Source organism: Pygocentrus nattereri, chromosome 8 (assembly GCF_015220715.1).
Source record: "Pygocentrus nattereri isolate fPygNat1 chromosome 8, fPygNat1.pri, whole genome shotgun sequence".
Lineage (NCBI taxonomy): Eukaryota > Metazoa > Chordata > Actinopteri > Characiformes > Serrasalmidae > Pygocentrus > Pygocentrus nattereri.
The window spans coordinates 44,011,381-44,031,598 of NC_051218.1; the positions used below are offsets into that span (position 1 = coordinate 44,011,381).

A 20,218-nucleotide genomic window follows, 5' to 3' on the forward strand; every position below is an offset into this window, starting at 1 on the left:
TGTGCCGTATTTGGTACAAGCACTTTCTTCACTTTCAGAATCCTGTCCAAATCTGAACAGACTTGTCCCAAGTCATAGTTTTTGTACTCTGTAATGTGTAAGAAATAGCCAGTTACTCTCCGCTCTGGCAGGATGCAGAGGACCTGGCCTTCGGGGACGACAGGGAGCAGGAACCTTTTCTGGATTTTTGGCTTTGGAAACAGAATCAGGATCCAGAGAATTTCATTCACTATTTAGTAGTTTTGCCATCTAAAGTATGATCCTACAGAGTCTAGCAGGAGTACAAGCTCAGTGTGAGATGATCCATGATGGGTACACAGCGATTTCAGCTCCTGAAGACAGACTGTGCGCTGTTCCAGGATAATGAGGTCACATTTCATAGTTACAGCGACACATTATAGCACAATACACTTTACTATGGGTACATCATGCGTACTGTGCACCTACAACACTGAACAACTTCATGCACCCTAAAGGAGACAGAATTAGGCTCAGATTAAATGTCTCTATAGAAACGAGTAACTGACTGGATGCCAGTCCATTATTTAATATTTTATATTTATATTGTTTACACTTTTTCCTCCTTTCTTAAAAGGCCCATATCCTACATCCTACACATACATCTGAGAAAGTTCATGTACACACACACACACACACACACACACACACACACACATGTATATATATACATACACATACATACATATTTCCTATATTGAATATATTTAAATGATGAAAATATTCCAACTTCTCTGTACATTACATTTACATAGGCTTTTACTGTTACTGTGCCTTTAAAGTCTGCTTTACATTGTACAATCACAGCGGCCTTATAGGTTTAAAGCATTGCACTTTACACAAAATGCTGCAAATAAAATCCTGGCCAACCCCCCGTGTCAGACTGTGTGAACTGCATGTTGCATGTCTGCATGTCAGACTATACGATAAAGATTTTCTGGTGATAGATTTACAAAGCTGCCTAAAGGCATAAATATATATGATGTTCTAGTCTGATTCACTGCTCTGTACTATACTTTATTCACAGTGGTTGCTATAGTGTACACACTTCTGCGCTGTAGGCTGGGGATCAGTCCCGCCTGGGTAAACACCCTACACTATACCAATAAGAGTCCTTGGGCAAGACTCCTAACACCACCTTCACCTACCTGTGTAGAAGTGATCAAACTGTAAGTCACTCTGGATAAGAGCGTCAGCCAAATGCTGTAAATGTAAATGTATTCAAAAGGCAGTCTGGGCTGAAACACTCCTTATACCTTCAGCTGTAGTGGGCGGGGCTAACCTGCTACAGGCTAAAAAGGCAAATATATCGCTGCTGTCAGAAGTTGTTTGACATAATATTAAAATACCTGTTGTCCTTTCCATTGTGTGTAAATCTCATGAGGAATGGACCAAAAGAAAAGGACTCAAAATTACTTGGAAAAAATTCTGGTTCCACTGACTTCCATTAAAAGTAAGGTAGGTTTTTTCCTTCTAATGTAAAGTTACCGTTTCGGAGATACAAGGTTTTTTTCCCCCTGACAACAGATATAAATGCATTTGTTTTTCAACACGAAAACCAGACTCCAGCTATGGACTATAAAGACGGAGTGAATGGTGTGTTTTGATACTTTAACAGTGTTTACATACTAATTCAAACTCATGTTAAGTGAAGAAAATTAGTTTTTTCATAATACGGGCACAATATTTATATCTGAATATTGAATTAAAAAGGTCTTCATGCTGCAAACCTCAGAAACATGAAATATCTTGACCAGGCCTGGGTATCAAAGCTGAATACGTTCATGGTCAGTACTGAGTATCATAACAAGTCTGTGTCATTCAAAGAGAAATTTCAATACTTCAGCAGTCGGCTGTCTGAATTACATTTCATATGCATGTTATTAACATCAGCACTTCTTGATTAATCAGTGATCCAATGTGACCCAATGTGGAGTTTAAGCCACACCCACAACCCCAAAAACTCAGGTTGTACTATTGGGAAAAAAAAATGATTCGGGAATTGGAATAAAAGTAAAGGTATCAGTATGAACAGAATGCTACATACAGTAAATCGTGAAAATAAAAAGTATTTTGATGATATTTTTGCTATATTGACCACCCCTTTTTCTGCAAGTCAATGACTAGTAAACAACAGTAGAACGTGACTGGTAAACAGTACAGACAGCAGACGATGACGTGGCGTTTCACAACTTTACTGTTAAAAACAAACAAGTGCTCGCTGAAGCGGCGCTGCTGGCGACAACATTTCCACAAAGAAGTGTGAAAAGGCCGCACCCTGAGGGAAACGGGTGTCAACAACATTACCATTGAGAAAATTCACATAAAATGCTGGTAAATTAAACCACTCGTGCTTTTGGGCAGGAAACTTTGGTCTAGTTATCTGTGCACAACACATCTCGGTCTTGATCCATCAAAAAAAAAGCAGTAATACTCAAAACTGATGAAAAAGCTGCTGAGATGTTTAACAAGGACTCTCACACAGTCATGGAAAACCAAGGCAAAAGAAGGAGAGCATTGTATGTTTTATATATATGTATATATATATTTATATACTCACAATCACAGTGTAAGTTTGGCAAACTGATGTTTAAACTCACTTCAATCTTCCCTCCACTGTCCTTATCTGGATCATCCACATAGAGCTCATTAACTCTGCAAACAAGGACACGCAATATCCATTGGATACATAATAAAAAACAATACACCTCTTACATTTATATTTTTAAAATTATAGTCACATTACTGTTTCAGAGCATAATATAATAGACAGGCTTAAGACATCACGATGACATTAAGCTTTTGCTCCTTGAGACCTCCGGTGGTTCCAAAAGGCACATGTTCTTCATAACTTTCATATTTCATAAGCTGGGCGCCGTATGAGGCTCTAACTCTTCTCTCCAGTCTAATAGACGGTGATGTCATTTTAAACCCTTATAATAAAAGAAGCTGATCTCAGTTTGTTTTTCTACTGAAAGTCGACCCGTTTTTCCCCAAATCTGGGCTCTAAACTATAAACAGACGGCGTCTCTTCAGTGATCTGCTCTGGAAACATCACTTTTAGAAAATAACACAAAGAGCGGCGCAGACTTTTGGCTTTCAGCAGTAAATTGTGAGCGTATAGTGAAATGTGGAGATCATAAAACACACGTTCTGTTCATTTGAGGGGCTTTTACAACAATAACAAAAAAATAAATAAATAAATAAATAAAAACGTGCATTTCATGCAGTTACTCAATAATTTGCCTTATGATTTGGTCACGTAGATTCAGATGGACAAGCGAAAATATACGCTTGAGAATAAGAGGCCCTATTACAGACACTTTGCTGCATACAGGTTTACTCATCAGTGACCAAAGCAGCTGATTCAAAAATAAAGTCTATGAGACAGAATTGCTAAATGGCAGATGAGCACGAGATGCTTCTGACACACGAGGCCACCTCAGTATCCTGTGTGAAACTCAGCTCAACTTGTCACAGAGGTTAAAATGCCCGGGTGGCAGGCCCGTCACACAAGGTCCGTGCATTGTGCAACACGCACTACCACATTCTGCATCCTCACGATTCCTTTAGGAACGTGGAAAACATTGAATACTCAGGTTTATCTGCAATGTCTATTTTTGCTGTACAGTCTGCACTGCTGTGCAATATGTAAATGTACATGCTGTTCGAGGCGGTTTATGAGGCCGTTGCCATCGTGACCTGGATGAGTCATAACTAACAGTTACATCTTGTCCCCGAACGCTTTTCCCCGTCACATGAAGCAAACTTGGACAAAATGGCAGCAATACGTACATTTCTGTGGCTATGAATCCCGTCAGCTCGGAGAGGAAGAGGAAGAGCATGAATACACAGCAGCAGATCGAGACTGCAGGGAAAGGACAGCAAAGGGTCAGGAACACACTTTAGCAATGAGGGAATCAGGTGGAATAACATTCAAGTCAAGTCACTTTATTTGCCGTCACAGCCAGAGACGGTTACGTTCACAATCACAATATACACAAAACTAATCATTCAAGCAGGACTGCAACTACTGACTGTATGGTAATCAATGAATCTGCCATTATTTAAACGAATTTAAAGGCCAACCAACAAAAAATGGGTTTCAAACAGGTGAGAAATGGGGGAAATGCCCCCCCCTTAACCCAATATTGCACAATGTTGCCTCAGGGCAACAAACTCATTAAAGACAACAAAAGAGTCAACAATAAAGGAAAAAGTTGGTCAATAAAAAGCATGTACTAAGTCAAATTATCTCTTAGTGTGCACATTTAAAACTTTTTTTAACGTTCAGTGTCAAATTGTTTTATGAGAATTTAAAGAAATATGTTGCCTATAAGCAACACTGCACGACAGTGGAATGGATTTAGCCAGATCTCACCACCTCAGGGAACACGGCTCTATATCATCTCTTCTTACTGTCACACAATGTTTCCTAAAAATACATTTAATGATTTTTTATGGTTTTGAATTTAATAATCAAATAGATCAAGAATCATTTTGCTCAAGAAAAGTGAATTAAACATTTTTTTGTAATTGCTTTCATAATATGTGCAGTAGAGGGTTAATAAATGTCCTTTTACTGAAGAGCTAAAATGTGTATTTGTATATGTGCTTCATGCACAGCATGATGATATACAAACCTACACACAGAGAAATAAACGGGCAGCTGTTTTGGTTTAATAGCACAAAAAAGGAGCCGCGGCCTCTTACTTTATAAACTGCTTCCAAATTTAAAACTGATCATTTACATAGTTTTGCAATCATATCAATTCTGTATTTTTACAAACTGTTGTTACTTAAAAACTTACTTAAAAACAAACTGTTGTTACTTAAAATAGCTACATTTTTTAATTATTTTAAAATAAAATTGAGGCCCCAATCAATGTGTCTTATTGATCCCGCTTCATTTTAATAAACTTTTTTTTATTTTTATTTGAGTTTAACTGACTTTGTAGTTCTACAGTTACAGACTGTAGTCCATCTGTTTCTCTGATACTCTGTTACCCTGTTCTTCAGTGGTCAGGACCCCCATGGACCCTCACAGAGCAGGTACTATTTGGGTGGTGGGTCATTCTCAGCACTGCAGTAACAGTGCTAGAGTGCTGGAGTTTTTAAACACTGTGTCCACTCACTGTCCACTCTATTAGACACTCCTACCATGTCAGTCCACCTTGAAAATAATAATAACAATAATATAATAATTATTTTTTTATTTATATAGCACCTTGAGCTGCCACCGGCATGAACAGGCAGGTAATAAAACAGTTATAAAAGAGATCATTAGTATTTATTTAGAATAAGAAGAAAAAGAAGACGATTAAGTTGCAAGATAAAAACCACGAGGCGTTCAGTTTTAATTAAATGCTAGTTTAAAGAGATGCGTTTTTAGGTGCTTCTTATAAGTGAGCATTGAGCTTGACTGTCCAATAAAAGGTGGAATTGAATTCTACACTTTCGATGCATCATGACTGAAAGAGGCTCTCCATGCTTTCTGTGTGTTACAGAGTGTCTGTAGAAGGCCACTACCTGCAGATCTTAGATTACATGCCGGAACATAAACAGACACCCTGTGATGTAAGCAGGTGCTTTAGGGTTGTTTTGAGCTTTAAACACCAGCAGCAGAGCCTTGAAATCTATCCTGAGTGATTCAGGCAGCCAGCAGCGTTCTTTCAACGCGGGAGTGATGTGATCTTCCTTTTTTGTTTTATAAAGTCAGAGACGACAGCTCATCTGCTGCTGCACGGTTTGTGTTGGTCATCCTCTAGTCCTTCATCAGTGGTCACAGGACGCTGTTGGCTGGATATTTTTGGTTGGTGGGCTATTCTCAGTCCAGCAGTGACACTGAGGTGTTTAAAAACTCCAGCAGCACTGCTGTGTCTGATCCACTCAGACCAGCACAACACACACTAACACACCACCACCACGTCAGTGTTACTGCAGTGCTGAGAATGATCCACCACCCAAACAGTACCTGCTCTGTGAGGGTCCATGGGGGTCCTGACCACTGAAGAACAGGGTAACAGAGTATCAGAGAAACAGATGGCCTACAGTCTGTAACTGTAGAACTACAGAGAGCAGCTATACAGTAAGTGGAGCTGATAAGATGGACAGTGAGCGCAGAAACAAGGAGGTGGTCAGAGTGTTCTGCCTGATCGGTGTATAATATAGAAATATTAACTAATATTTCTGTGGACATATTGTAAAGGGGGGCGCTTTGCTCTGCGGCTGAGGAGACGTCTTAACCGAAACGTTTAACTTTCCAGTTCCACTCCTCTTGAGGTCTCTTCCACTTACTCCAAGGGAGTGCTTCCTCACCACTGCTGCCTCCGGCTCGCTCATGGGGGGCTCAGACCGGATTCAGCTCCTGACGTTTATACAGAGACTCCTTTCATACTTTCTTTCTCATTTTCCTTTATTATTCTCTTGGTCCTTCCATGAACTGTTTTTCTGTAAGGCTGCTTTGAGACAATGCTAGTTATAAAGAGTGCTATAGAAATAAATGTTGCTGTTGATATTCCTAAATTCAAGGTAACACTAAAGTAGCTCAGCTCAGAAGTGATCTGTGTGTTGAAAAGCACCGTAACATCAGTTTCCTACTATTTACCAGCATAAAGCAAACCAGGACATAGAATGGCCCCACTATTAACCCTCTATTGCACGATGTTGCCTCAGGGCAACAAACCCACTTTCCTCACTTTACAATAACGTTATACATATTTAAAGACAAAAGGGTTAAAAATAAAGGGAAGAGTTTGGCTAAGCTCCATATCATTTCTTCTTATTGTCACACAGCGTTGCCTCAAGGCAACATACTCCAAAAGGACCCATGCACAGAGCTATTTATTTATTTATTTATTTATTTATGATAATCGACTCCAAAAAAATAAATCAAGAATTATTTTATGCAAGAAATAAGAACATTTTTTTAACATTGCTTTCATAATTTGTGCAATAGAGGGAAGTGCCTCTAATAACATGACATGCAACATCAAAGTAACTACTAATGATTTAGTGACGGTTACAGATGGATTACAGAAGTACACCATGTAATTACACAAGTGTATGTTAATAGTTGTAACAGCCTATTCTCTCTCATGTATTACAAGGGTAATAACAAATGTAATTACATTTGTAATCAGACTGGGACAGCAGTTGTTTTCAGACGTCTTATCCAGCAGTAAAAGGAAGTTTCCAATAACTTACATTAAGACCTTATTTATACTGTGTCTGTCTGCTTTCCTCACATTTAGCCAGCATTTATGTCGTTAGTGCTGTGACACGGTAACCAGTTTCAGCTTTAATCCGGTCTGTAACGAGACAGAACAGCAGGCGCCCGCTTATATTAACATGTACCTTTAATAACATTGATTAAATGTGTTGCGTTAAACCCAAAGCAGTGTCTATATTACCACTGCATTATTACATATTATCTACCTACATAACAACTACACAGGAACTGTCCAACTGCAGGACAGTGCCATGTGCTTGTTATAAAGGTACAGTGTAGTTATAGAATGGTATTAATTGATATGATGTGATGGTCACGTTGTTACAGCACAGCTATTCCACAGTAATTCTGTAAAACAAATGCAATGTTATGTAAAACACCTCCTGATCTGTAGTGTATCAAAAAGACTGTGTTATTACAAGAGGCCAAACTGAAGCGGATACACGTGTAATTACATAGGCTGGACTTCTGCAACACTGACTAAAACAGTAGTTACAGGGCTGTTGCATGTTATTCATTTGTAGCTACACAGTTATTAGAGACACAATGTAAAGTGGGGCCCCTACGAATGTTTTACTCAGTAAGTCACACCGTATATGTCTGTTTACTACTCTGCACCAGATTAACCCCCTACTTCCTCACGTCATAGTAATTTCAGCTCTCTGGCCTCACTGTAAGAGGAACTTGAGCGTTCTTTACCTTTGACTCATATCAGAGGGACCTGTTTGCAGTGCCTTCGCTGCATCATGCTAATATACAGCGCTGGCTCATTTCCTCCCCCTCTTTCTCACTTTTGGAAGTGCTTGGGTAATTTTCCTTGCATTTAACGCGCATCACAACACTGATTCGACACCATTTGACGCTCTTCCATTTTAAACCTATGAAAAAAACCAGCACAGTCAACCTGAAATGAAACTGTGGCCATGACACACTTCTGGAGGCCAACGATACACGAGCGTGTGGTTGTGCTACCATGGTTTTCGAACACATCAGTGGTCACGTGGCCGAATGAGTAAAGAGAAAGAGAGAAAAAAATCTGCCTGAATAAGCAGGTAGAGCAGGACATATTTACATGGAGACCGTCTCCACTGACTCAGTGGTCACATGACTTTATGGCAAACACGTCATGCTTTGGCCGGTGGTTTCTTCCAGTTTACACAAGCTAATGTTTACCTACAGCACAAACAATAGGGAGTGTCACTATGACACATACGCCACCAATTAAGGTTCAGCGGAGGATACATCATTGCTTCCATTTAGCGAGGACTAGTTTGGGGGGTAAACATTTGGCAATTGAATAAGCACATTTATAAAGATCATATAAACACTTCCTGCATATAAATATTCCTACACTCAAACCAATTTACTGACATTTCATTACATACAGGCTGGTAGAACTTTTCAGGCCTTTGAAAAGTCAGGTCTTTGAATCCGTGTGTGCTCATTTGTTAAGCTCATGACATTTCTAGGTCCTAAAACTGGCCAGCATGTCCAAATATTTAGTCTTTGGGTTGGGTCAGCTAGAACGGGTTTCAGTCCATATGACTAAACATGAGCTAATCTACCTGAGGGCCCACCAACAACAGAGCAGGCCTCAGGAATGCAAGCGGGAATGACATGCGAGTAAGAGTAAGCTACTCACATCACAAGTCGCAGAGCATAATCTATGATTACATAAAGCTATCTCACTCCAAGAGCTGCCACGTCACGAGGGTGGAACAATGAGCAATCAGCGAGGAAGCAGTTGAGAAATGGTGACAACACATGGAATCGAGCACAGGAGGTAGAATCAGATCAATCAGGGTTGACGATTATGTACTAGAGGAATGGTGGGGGGTGGCGGAGACGGCAGACGACTACAAAGACAAAGGCCTGATAGCCAAAGGCCTGTAAAGGATAAGCTGGAAGGACCCATCTTTTCTAATTGGCTTATGTCTCTGTGTGAAGTCTGCGGCATTTGAACCTGTGTTTGTTCGTCGCCGTCATGAATGTTAAAGCTCCTGTTAGATTGTATAGAAATAACTGGGCTTAATGGTTTCATTCACAAACAGTCTTTCTTGTTTATTGTATCCAACCATTATTTTCACAAACCTAAAGAGGCCTAGACGGCTGATTAGTCCGTCTGGCATCCTAGCTACATTTACTTAGGAGCTAATACCTGTTGTACTGTTGAAATGACATGCTACACACACACACACACACACACACACACACACACAAACACACACCCTACACCTACAGGAAATCATCCATAGAGTCAAGCAAACATTTTTCAGAAGAGCTAAAATATAAGGAAGTAAACATTTTAAACATGCTACCATATATGCTTATATATGTATATATATATATATATATATATATATATATATATATATATATATATATATATATATATATATATATATATACACACACACATACACACACACACATATATATATATATAAAAAACTATATAATAACTCATGCTACCCTCTGAAAGTACTAGACCAGGGGTCTTTAATTAGAGAAAATTTCCTCAAGCGAAGGTCCAGAACATCATAATGTCTAACCTGCATCAAGATTCAGGTCCATATACTGTTTACTAAAGTATCCTAATAGGAATATCAGCATCTTATACAGTCGACAACTGAATATCAGATCAAATAAAGTCCAGTTCAGTCAGATTTCAACAACATTTACCGTCAGTTTTCTCTTTTTAGATCACGTCATGTGGAATAACTTCCCTCTGACTCACTTTCTTCTCTGACTGCTGTTTCTCTCCTCGTGTGGCGTCACTCACTCGTGTCTCGGTGCTCATCGTAATGCACAGATCTGATTGGCTGAGTAGCGTCACGTGGGATATTTACAACACGTGATTGGTCTGAGTCTCCAGCTGCTAAAGCTACTGTAAAGGCTAGAAAGATTACGCCGGTTAAAATAGAAACAGCCTGTCGAAATGAAAGAATTCTCCATATTTTATTGGTTACAGGTCCAGGTCTGCATAGGACAGCATCTGGGTCCGGACTCGGACTGCGGTCTACCTATTAGTGACCTCTGTACTAGACCAAGTTTTCATAAGCCACATGGTGCCCCAACAAAGGAATTCATTGCTTTCTTTTATTTACACACTCAACTCACAACCTGCTTGTTGTGGAAATACAACACGTGTGGAAAGTGACAGTCAGCATAAACAAATGCGGTCATCTCAAATGACTGCGATTAGACGATTATGTGACAGGCCTACTGTAAACTGTGCCGCCCCTTATTTTGACATCTTATTGTGCATTTTAGTCTTTTACGCGTTTGTTTTGGTTCTATTTTAGCCTCATACTTTATTTACAAGTCATCTATTTTGAATGGACTGGTTCCAACTTGTATGCAGCCCCTTTGTTGATTTTAATGCGCTTTATAAATAAACTGGACACGGATGGACTGATGGCGATGCCAGACAAGAGAGGTGCACGACAATACTCACTGAAGGCTCCAGTGTATGTGGGCTGGGTGAGGTCTTTGGGCACCTTCCTGTAGATATCGAACCTGGAAGGAAGATAGAGAAGGGGAAAGGGGGAGCGGGGAGAAAAAGAGGAAGAATGTTCAGAGGAAGTGTGGGGAAAGAAAACGTAAACACGCCAAGCTCCTGGGAAGCGGACGTGTGAAGGCACATTCTGTTCCCATAGTGGTGAAGGTTATGACAAGAGAGTTGAGGAATGTTAACTATGGCAGGGAGCCATGAAAAACCCAGACACAGCGAGGCGCAGCGGCCTCTGGAGCTACACCTCTTCCTCTGCGTTCCGGACTTCGGCCTTTAACCCTTCGGCCCCGGGGCCACTTCTCATTCCAGTGTGACTGAGGTCACAGCAAAGGCTGTCAACACCGGCTGAATGGGCCCCTCTCATCTAAAAGGAAGTAAACAATCAGAACAGCCCCCGATTTCTCCACAAAGTAAACCTCGGGAAGAATGAGCATTTGAAGTGCTGCTCTGAAAAACTATGAAGAGGTGAAAGCAGGTTGATTTATTTTGCCAAACGGACGTGCACTAGCAAATTCCACAGTAATGGGCCTGACTGGCCGCAGCACTCGTGATTTGTGAGGCTCTGCACAAATATGCACTTAAGTCAGCGCTCCGTCAAAAAGCCGCATTCCAGATTTCACGTATGTGGAAAAACGAAGGTCCATTTTTTCCCCCTCAAAGCTAAACACTGGTTGAAAAACTGACTATAATAAAATAAAAACACGAATGCTTTTTGCTTCAGTAATGAATCGCACTCGTGCTTTGATGTAAACTGTGTTGCACTGCTCTTTTTAAATAAATGTCTTTTAAAAAAATACATCCTGCAGTTTTCCACATCTCTCAATTTTTGCCAGAGCTTGTATCATATGGAGAACTACCAATCTGTATCAGTCCCAGCTGCCAAAAGAGAAGCACTGCTATTCAAATACAAGGTATACTACGATATTTAAGACGCACAATACTGTTACATATCCCAGGATACCTGAAATACTATCACTGCTCTTTGGTCACCAAGATAATAAACCCAGATGAAACCAATGGCATGACTGTCATTGTCAGGGACTTGAAATGAAATCCCCCATTTGTTTGCTACTGAAAATAACCACATTCAGGACACGACATGTAATTATTACAGCACACGGTACCTTATATATACTGTCGTTTACCTTAATACAGTACTGATAATATAAAACATTTATTGAAATATTGGTTTTATATCAAATGTCTAGTTGCCAATATTAAATTACCAGGCTTTACAGAGCTGCTCTGTATTATTTCACACCTAGATATTGTTACTGTCCGAACAAAACTTTGTATCTCATTCATTTTCTGTTTATTTTTTTTCTATAACTTTGGAAACGTGAACTGCCCTTTGCAATGTGTTGCCATTTAATGGCCAATGGACCAAAAGAAATGATTCAAAATGACCTGTAAATTTTTCTCCCATTAGCTTCCATTCAAAAGTTAAAGCTTCTGCCTTCTCCTGTAATATGACCATATTGCAGATATGAGGTTTTGCTGCAGCAGTGCTGATATGTTCATACACAGCAAACTGGAACCCGACTAAAGGGCAACTGAAGGCCATAAGGCTGGGATTTCAGTCTACTCTGCAGTATCTGTTTGTAAAGTAAGGTTAAAAAGGTTTACGGTTCTGAAACTGTGTTTAAAGTTTTAAAATTCTTATATCACACAAAAACAAGTAGAGTGAGAAAAAAATTTGATGTATTATGGAAACAACACTTCTCACTGCATAAAGTCACTGGGAATTAATACGCTTGGAAATTAAGCTGCAAAAACAGCGCATTTTGAATTTATTGCTTGTGATTGCATTTACATATATGCCCCTTTAAAGCCTACAGCAGTTCAGCCCTGCCCATGCACGTTGAGGTTAGAAGAAGTGTTTTAGCCTGGACTGCATTTTGAAAGAGGTGTACTTCAAGGCAGCCAACCAGAACAGAGCTCATTTACATATGCATCAGAGGCCCAGAAACAAAAAACAGCCTTAAGGGTGGCATGGAGGTTATGGAACCAGCGTTGTGCCCAGAAGGTCGGCGGTTTGAGCCCCTTAGCCGACAGTCCATGACTGAGGTGTCCTTGAGCAAGACACCTAACCCCCAACTGCCCGGGTGCCGTGGATAGGGCTGCTCACCGCTCCGGGCAAGTGTGCTCACTGCCCCCTAATGTGTGTGTCTTCACTAGTGTGTATGTGGTGTATCACTGTACGGATGGGTTAAATAATAAGGGTACATGAAAAATTTTTTAAAAGAGGAATTACGACCAGTTTTGGTTCCCACACGACCATTACAAAACAAACAAACAAATAAAAATAACCCCATATTTAAACACACATATTAAAAATAAATAAATAAAAATACAAAAAATGTAAGAGTCTTATTCAAAGAAACATCTAAAAAGGAGAGAAATATAAAGCCACTCGAAATACTCAGATACAGACAGGCTGAACATCTATGTGAGACGTGAAGCCGTTTGTATGCAAAACCTGCATGCAAAATAGACGATCGCACTTCTGATGAAGGAGAAGCGAGTTCATTTACAGCCTCACAGCAGAAGCCTCGTTCTTCTCCATCTCACAAATGCATTTCAGGATTTTTTTGTTTGTTTACTTTCCTTTAAAACAGCATAAAAACACTGTAAAAAGGACCTTATGGACCTGAATGATATCAGCGACAGCCTCCGCTCTCAGCGTGCGGATAATCTGATCTGCCCTGTAGAGAAAGCCTGAGCATTGCCTTTTTTAGGAGCTTTCTCGAGCCGACCTGCTCCACAGCCAAACTATTCTGCTCACAGAGCCTGCGAGACTCAAAGCAACGCCTTTTTCGGCGCTAAACTCCTGCTCCACACCTCCATCACGGCCTTGGCCCGGCCCTGCCCTCGCTCTCGTCAGCCTTGCAAAAAACATGAACATCTGGGCGCATTTCTTCCACCGAGTGCTGCCCACAAAAATCACAGCTGACGCGATGCAAGGAGGGGGCTGACTTCCTGCTGTATCAAATAACCTGACGCTTCTCAGTAGCTCCATCAATCCCGCCTCATATTCCACCGCCTAGCGGGCTCTGCCGTGTTCCAGAAGGGATGTAGAAACCTCGCTGGAGGATATTTTGGATAGAGGCAGACTGTCCTAAAGTGCTTGACAGCTGAATCTCATTTCCTGTCTGGCTCTAACCTTCCGGATTAGGGAAGGGACACTTGGCATAAATTTCCTTCCTTCTTGACGACTTATTCTTAGATGATTTAAGGAAAAAAAAAAAATAGATCCTTTTGTCAACAGTATTTATTTTAACCAACACTCATCACAGTCACAAATCAGGTGCACATACTTCATATCTTTCTTAATCGTGTCCATTTACCTGATTAATCGGCTAATTGATTAATCTACTAATCAAGTAACATGCTGATTAATCCCCTTTCGGAAGTCACGCGAGCGGCAGATCAGAACGCACCATCATGAGGCAACTAAAATACGTGGATTATAGTCTTTTTCTTACAAAATAAGATGTGCCTGGCGTCTCTGCGATTATTACCTGACTATCTGAAGGAGGGGAGGGAGGCTATATCTTCTCCATCAGTGAGTCAGGCCTTGGATTTAGGCTGAATGTTCAGGGAAACGAGCCAGGCCACAGGTGTGCCTTGTTTTACTGCCCCTTCTTCTATTTGGTTAAAAATACGGGCAGAGCCGACCTCATTAATGGCACAAGTACCATCACGTCACTGATTCATAAACAAGCCCATTACCCTCCTTCCACTTTTACAATGCAAATTCCCTGAATTTGCCTGCCAGAGTCAATAGGACATATGACTCCACTCGCTAAACAGTCATTAGTGCTCTACGTGCAGTACGTGTCGGGTTCAGTCATTCAGGCAAAAAGCCCTTTCAATGCATTTACAAGAGTCAGAATGGGTACGCAATATATCCCCTATTCTAAAGGCCATCTACCTGTTTACCTCAAAAAGTAACTCTTCCAGCAGATTAAGTCTCTTTTCTTGAACTGGATCGTCCTTTTTGGGTAAACCATCCCAAATAATGAGTCATGCTTTAGCTCAGCTGTTGACACTGTAACACAAAACTGTGGGCCATTATGCAAAATGAGCACATTCCGTGCAGAAAGGCTTCCCAGGATTACACTCAAGCACATTCCGTACCCACACACGAATATATGGAGCGTAATATTTACATTTGCTTCAACCGGTTCAGAAAAGCGGTTCTCATTTCCTGCACTTTAACGCAGAACGAACGTCCCAAGCTGTTCTAAGAAGTGTATTAGTCGAGGGGCCAATGACCACTGCATAGGACATGTTAATGAAAAAATGAGCCATAAACAACCACAGCAATAGACTGCTATCTACACTGATATACCTCTTCTCAGAAAACAGCTCACTGGCCATTAAAAGAACATTAAGGACAGCAAATTAAGTAGATTTTATTCAATTAAGTAGGTATAGAAATTGGGACACGTTCACCGGCCCTTCAAAGTTTCTTCACATCTGATCTTCGTGTCAAATGTTTTATGTAAACAAACGTCAAACGCGCAGTTGTTCACAGCTGTGGTGACAGAAACCAAACATCCTAAGACGTTAAGGCCTCTAGAACTCACAGAAAGATAAGGTTTTTTAATTGCCTGATCCCTTAGAACTTTTAATCAACACTTCTGAGATAAGTTTTTTTTTTAAAATTCATTAATAGCAGAGAGGTACATGCAGGGCTCGCAGAACAATACCCCAAAGCAGAATAGGACTCAAAAATTGGACAAGCTCATTTCCAAAAAGTTGGGACGCTGTGCAGAATGTGAATAAAATTTGAATGCACTGATATGCAAATCATGTAAATCATATTTTTAAAGGAAAATTCTACAAAGACAACATTTCAAATGTTAAAACTGAGAAATTTGATTGTTTTTGGGGGGAAAAAAAACAACAATATACCCATTTTGAATTTGATACCAATGTCACTTTCCAAAAAAGTTGGGACAGGGTCGTGTTTACCGCTGTGTTTCATCACCTCTTCTTTTAACAGCACTCTAAGTGTTTGGGAACTGAGGAGATGCTGCTGTAGTTCTGAAAGTGAAATGTTTCCTGTTCTTGTTCAGACACAGGATTTTAGCTCATCATTTCAGAGTCTCATTCGTCATATTTTTCATTTCATAAATGTGCCAAATGCTCTCAGTGGTGACCAGTCTGGACTGCAGGCAGGTCAGTTTAGCATCCGGACTCTTTAAATATGGAACAATGCTGCTGTAATACGCGCAGAATGTGGTTTGACGTCGTCTTGCTGTAATAAACAAGGCCTTCCCTGAAAAAGACGTCATCTTGACGGCAGCAGACGTTGCCAAAACATACATATATTGTTCCACATTAATGATGCCTTCACAGATGAGCAGGTCACCCACGCTATGTGCTCTAATGCTCCCTAAACCATCATGAATACTGCACTGATAACAAGCTGAGTGATCTTTATCCAGGAGTCCAAAATTTCCAAAAAGAATTTCAAATGTAGATTCTTGGGACTTCAGGACACTTTTCCACTTCCCCTCAGTCCATTCTAAATGAGATTGGGCCCAGAGAAGGTGGCAGCATTTCTGAATCCTGTTTATATGTGGTTTCTTTTTCATATATTCTTAAAAAATATATACAACTTCTCAGTTTCAACATTTGATATGTTGTGTTTGTACTATTTGCAATGAAATATACCAAATACTGCACTGTCTGTCGAGTATAAAGGTGTACAGATCCCAAATGACCAGCTTTAGTGATATTTCGTATTGTTGGGCTGCAGGAGTCAGTATTTAGGTTTCTACACTGTGCACCATGTAGGGAGCAGGGAACCGTTTGAGACTGAGCCCCAGCGAGAGAAATGTGGCATCGTCAGACTGGCAGAAAAGTCGTGGTGGTGATTTGGTGACCAGAAAGTACTTATAAACTGAAGGTTTTTGCATTAAACAGTGCTGTTATCATATGTTCACTGTTATACAAAAAAAGTTTAAAAATCATGAACTGTCTGCAGTTTACAGTGATTGGTGGCCAAACGCTCTTCTCCTCATTCAATGATTAATGGTTGCTTAGCAACAATATCGTACTCTAAAGGAACTTTCTTGTCAGAATATTTGTTTATGTCAGTTATTATTAATAATAACTTAAGTAATTATCTAAAACATTGTGTATTTGAACATACACTACTCACAGTCGGGATATTTGGTTTTCGGGTGAAATTTCAGGATGAACCTAAAATGCACTCTAACCTTTACAGGTGAACTTAATGTGACCTTCTCTAAACTTTTGAATGCACGTGTCCAGCTGTTCAGTGTTTCAGTACTTTTTCACAACTTGCTGTTCTCTAACAAGGAGCTTAACGGCGAGGTGGTGGTGATGATGGTGGTGTTACAGTGTGGGCAGGTGTGTCCAGTCAATACAGAACTGCCCTACACTTTGTGAAGGGTACAGTGACCCAGTGGCCCAAACTACTGAATAACATCATTAATCCAGTCACTGTGGCTCTGCATGAACAACACAGGCCTCATTTCATCTTCATGGACGACGATGCTCCAGCTCATCAAGGTGACATCATTCGGGAACGGCTGCTGGAGACTGGGGTACCTTAAATAGGGTGGCCTGCACTTTCTCCAGACCTGAATCCCATAGAAAACCTACGGGATCAGCTGAGTCGCCGTGTAGAGGCTCATAACTCTGTACCCCAGAACCTCAATGACCCGAGGGCCGCCCTTCAAGAAGAGTGGGACGCCGTGCCTCAGCAGCCAATGAGTCGACTTGTGAACAGCAGGAGACGTCGTTGTCGAGCTGTAGTTGATGCTGAAGGGTGCATGACGAGTTATTGAGACATTGAGATTGTTTGTTGGGGTTTACCCACCACTGCTGTCGGCTTTTGTTTCAGTAAATTGTTTGAGACGAGGAAATCACCACCGCATGCTTCCACTTAAACACCCAACTTTCATGATATAACATCACTGTAGCGTGAACTTTTTACGTTTTCCAAGAATTTCACCCAAAAGCCAAATATCCCGAACTTTTCGTGAGTAGTGTATTTTATGTTGGCCGCCACTAAAGCAATAAGCCACTCGAGGCCGTGGGTTACTGTGATTTTATAATGACAAAAGGAGTTTTAGGCACTCTGCACTCCGCCGTCTGTTTATAGTTTAGAGCCCAGATTTGGGGAAAAACGGGTCGACTTTCAGTAGAAAAACAAACTGAGTTCAGCTTCTTTTATTATAAGGGTTTAAAATGACATCACCGTCTATTAGACTGGAGAGAAGAGCTACAGCCTCATACGACGCCCAGCTTCTTAATGGAGCTTATGAAATACGGAGGTTATGAAGAACATGACGGAGTGCGTTGTGGAGCCACCGGTGGTTCCACAGAGTTAAAAAAGTTTAATATTTTGCTGTATTTTGATAAACCTTCCGACTGCAGGTATATGAAAGAACTGCAATAAATCAAATGGAATATGTAGCACATCCAGTCCAGGGGTGTCCAATCTTATCCGCAAAAGGCCGGCGAGGCTGCAGGTTTCCCGGAGCTCACCTGACTTCACTTGTTTAATCAGTTGGTCTTGATCTTCAAACATGTCATCAGGTGACTTCCTGCTTCGTTGGGAGTGAGAACCTGCAGCCACACCAGCCGTTCGCGGATAAGACTGGACACCCCTGTTCTGCACGTCCTCGTAATGTATACATATTTCAATAGAGTCCGGTTTGCCCTGTAGTGCGGTCATTTACTGACTGTCCACATTAAGCCCCAGCTGTGTTTTGCATATTTCTGTACAAAAGCATCAAAGGAACCCTTTGAAATATGCAAAACACAGGGCTGCTGTTGGATCCTTAAAGGGGAATTCCACTGATTCTTCAAAATTCCCGCAGAATTAAATGGTTAAGACATGAACAAAATCACGCAGAGTGGTATGGTGTGAAATGCTCTGTTCTAGGGAAACCTACTGAGCCAGAACTGTGCACAGAGGTGGTGATGGGAACCAGACGCCTGAAGCATTTAATTCAAATGAATGGCAAAAAGCTCACTGTGCAAAGTCATTATACCAAAAACAGTTAGGAATGCGCTGCCCGGCGCCCGATGACACTGGTCTATCACACTTTTATATCATCATTGGGCTTAAAATGTACAAATCCATCCACAGTGGACAGACGCATCCAGGCACTGTAGGCCAAAACAGGACTGAAACGTCTTACTTCTTACCTTGTAAAAAGACTCAGAAGAGCTGAGTTATGGATAGTAAATAAAATCATTATACTCAGTTGATACGTTTCTCTACAATTACCTATTTCACATCAAACCACTGAATGAATTTTGGAACAACTGGTGGAATTCCCCTTCAAGCACAGGACTATGCAAACAACTGCATGTGTGCATAAGAACAGGCACAATCTGGCTCACTCTTAAGTCTATTAGAGAAGGCCAGTGAATCACAGGGCACAGCCAAAACAAACACTGCACCGTGAACTGGACAAGCCAGGTCAAGCTTAGTGTGGAGAGGAATAAAGATTTTCATCCTTGGATTGTCGGACTTTAGTCAGTAATTTGGTCCATGTGTGCAGAGGCTGAGAGCTGGCTGGCAGACTGGCTTACCAATTAAAGATGACCCACAGTTTAGCTTCACTAATGAGGCTGAAGCTGGCTTCCTTTTCCAATTCTCCCGGTCCACCTTAAATGGTCCAGCGGTCACATTCTGGCATCCGAGGCGCCAGAACGTACCTGCTGTGCCATTTAAGGTGGGCCGGGAGAATTAGAACGAGAAGTCGACTTCAGCTTCGTTTCACTGCAGCACCTCACTGAACAGACCGGGTATCGGTCAGAAGCGGGTCGGTTCCTCTGAACTATGCACTAAATAGCCCAAAAAAACGCTTTTAAACGGCTGTTTTGGTAGTGAGTGGTAACAGACACAGTGGCTCAGTGCAGAGCTGCTGTAAGCTCGGCGCCAACGGCTCGTGTCTCAGTCAGCAAGCCGGCACATAAACAACACGTCGGTCTCGCTTTCCTACTCACCTCCGCACATCAAACGTCATGGTGCACGTTTTAAACTCAACGCTAAAGGAGCAGAACGGCGTATCAGGGCAAAAGGGGCCAGAGGTCCGAGCTTCACTCCTACCGGCTGCCGAACTGACCGGAGCTGACGTCAGCTAAGGACGCTTTGCACAATCCCATTGGTTCGAGCACAACGGATGATTCTATTTCCGGCGTAGGAGAGGCTTGCTCCTCTGGGATTTGTAGTCCGTTACGCCTGGAAGGCCATTGTGCCTCAGCCACAGGTCTGCGAAAGCCCGGTGTAGCTTCTCCTTTTAATTTGAGCGAAGAGAAGCTCGTTTTATCAGTTAGTCTCAGGCTGCGTCTCTAAATCTCTCAAAAGCAGCACATTAGCACCAGCATTCATCAGTGTAGTATGTACTGATGGCTGAATACTCAATACACTGTCCTAAATGTACTGAGTACTGTATGCC

At 41.2% G+C, this 20,218-nt stretch overlaps 1 protein-coding gene across 1 annotated transcript in view; it reads right to left on the bottom strand.

The window, feature by feature from the left end:
* Window positions 1–19,894, bottom strand: part of ergic1 (endoplasmic reticulum-golgi intermediate compartment 1) — a 30,057-nt gene extending 10,163 nt beyond the window's left edge. The window contains exons 1-4 of the mRNA XM_017712509.2: window positions 19,767–19,894; window positions 10,707–10,768; window positions 3,814–3,886; window positions 2,579–2,673 (exon numbers count right to left, since the gene is read on the bottom strand). Of these exons, the coding sequence (XP_017567998.1) occupies window positions 2,579–2,673; window positions 3,814–3,886; window positions 10,707–10,768; window positions 19,767–19,786 (250 nt within the window). The 5' untranslated portion in view covers window positions 19,787–19,894. The remainder of the gene's footprint in view (window positions 1–2,578; window positions 2,674–3,813; window positions 3,887–10,706; window positions 10,769–19,766) is intronic.
* Between the last annotated feature and the right edge of the window lie 324 nt (window positions 19,895–20,218).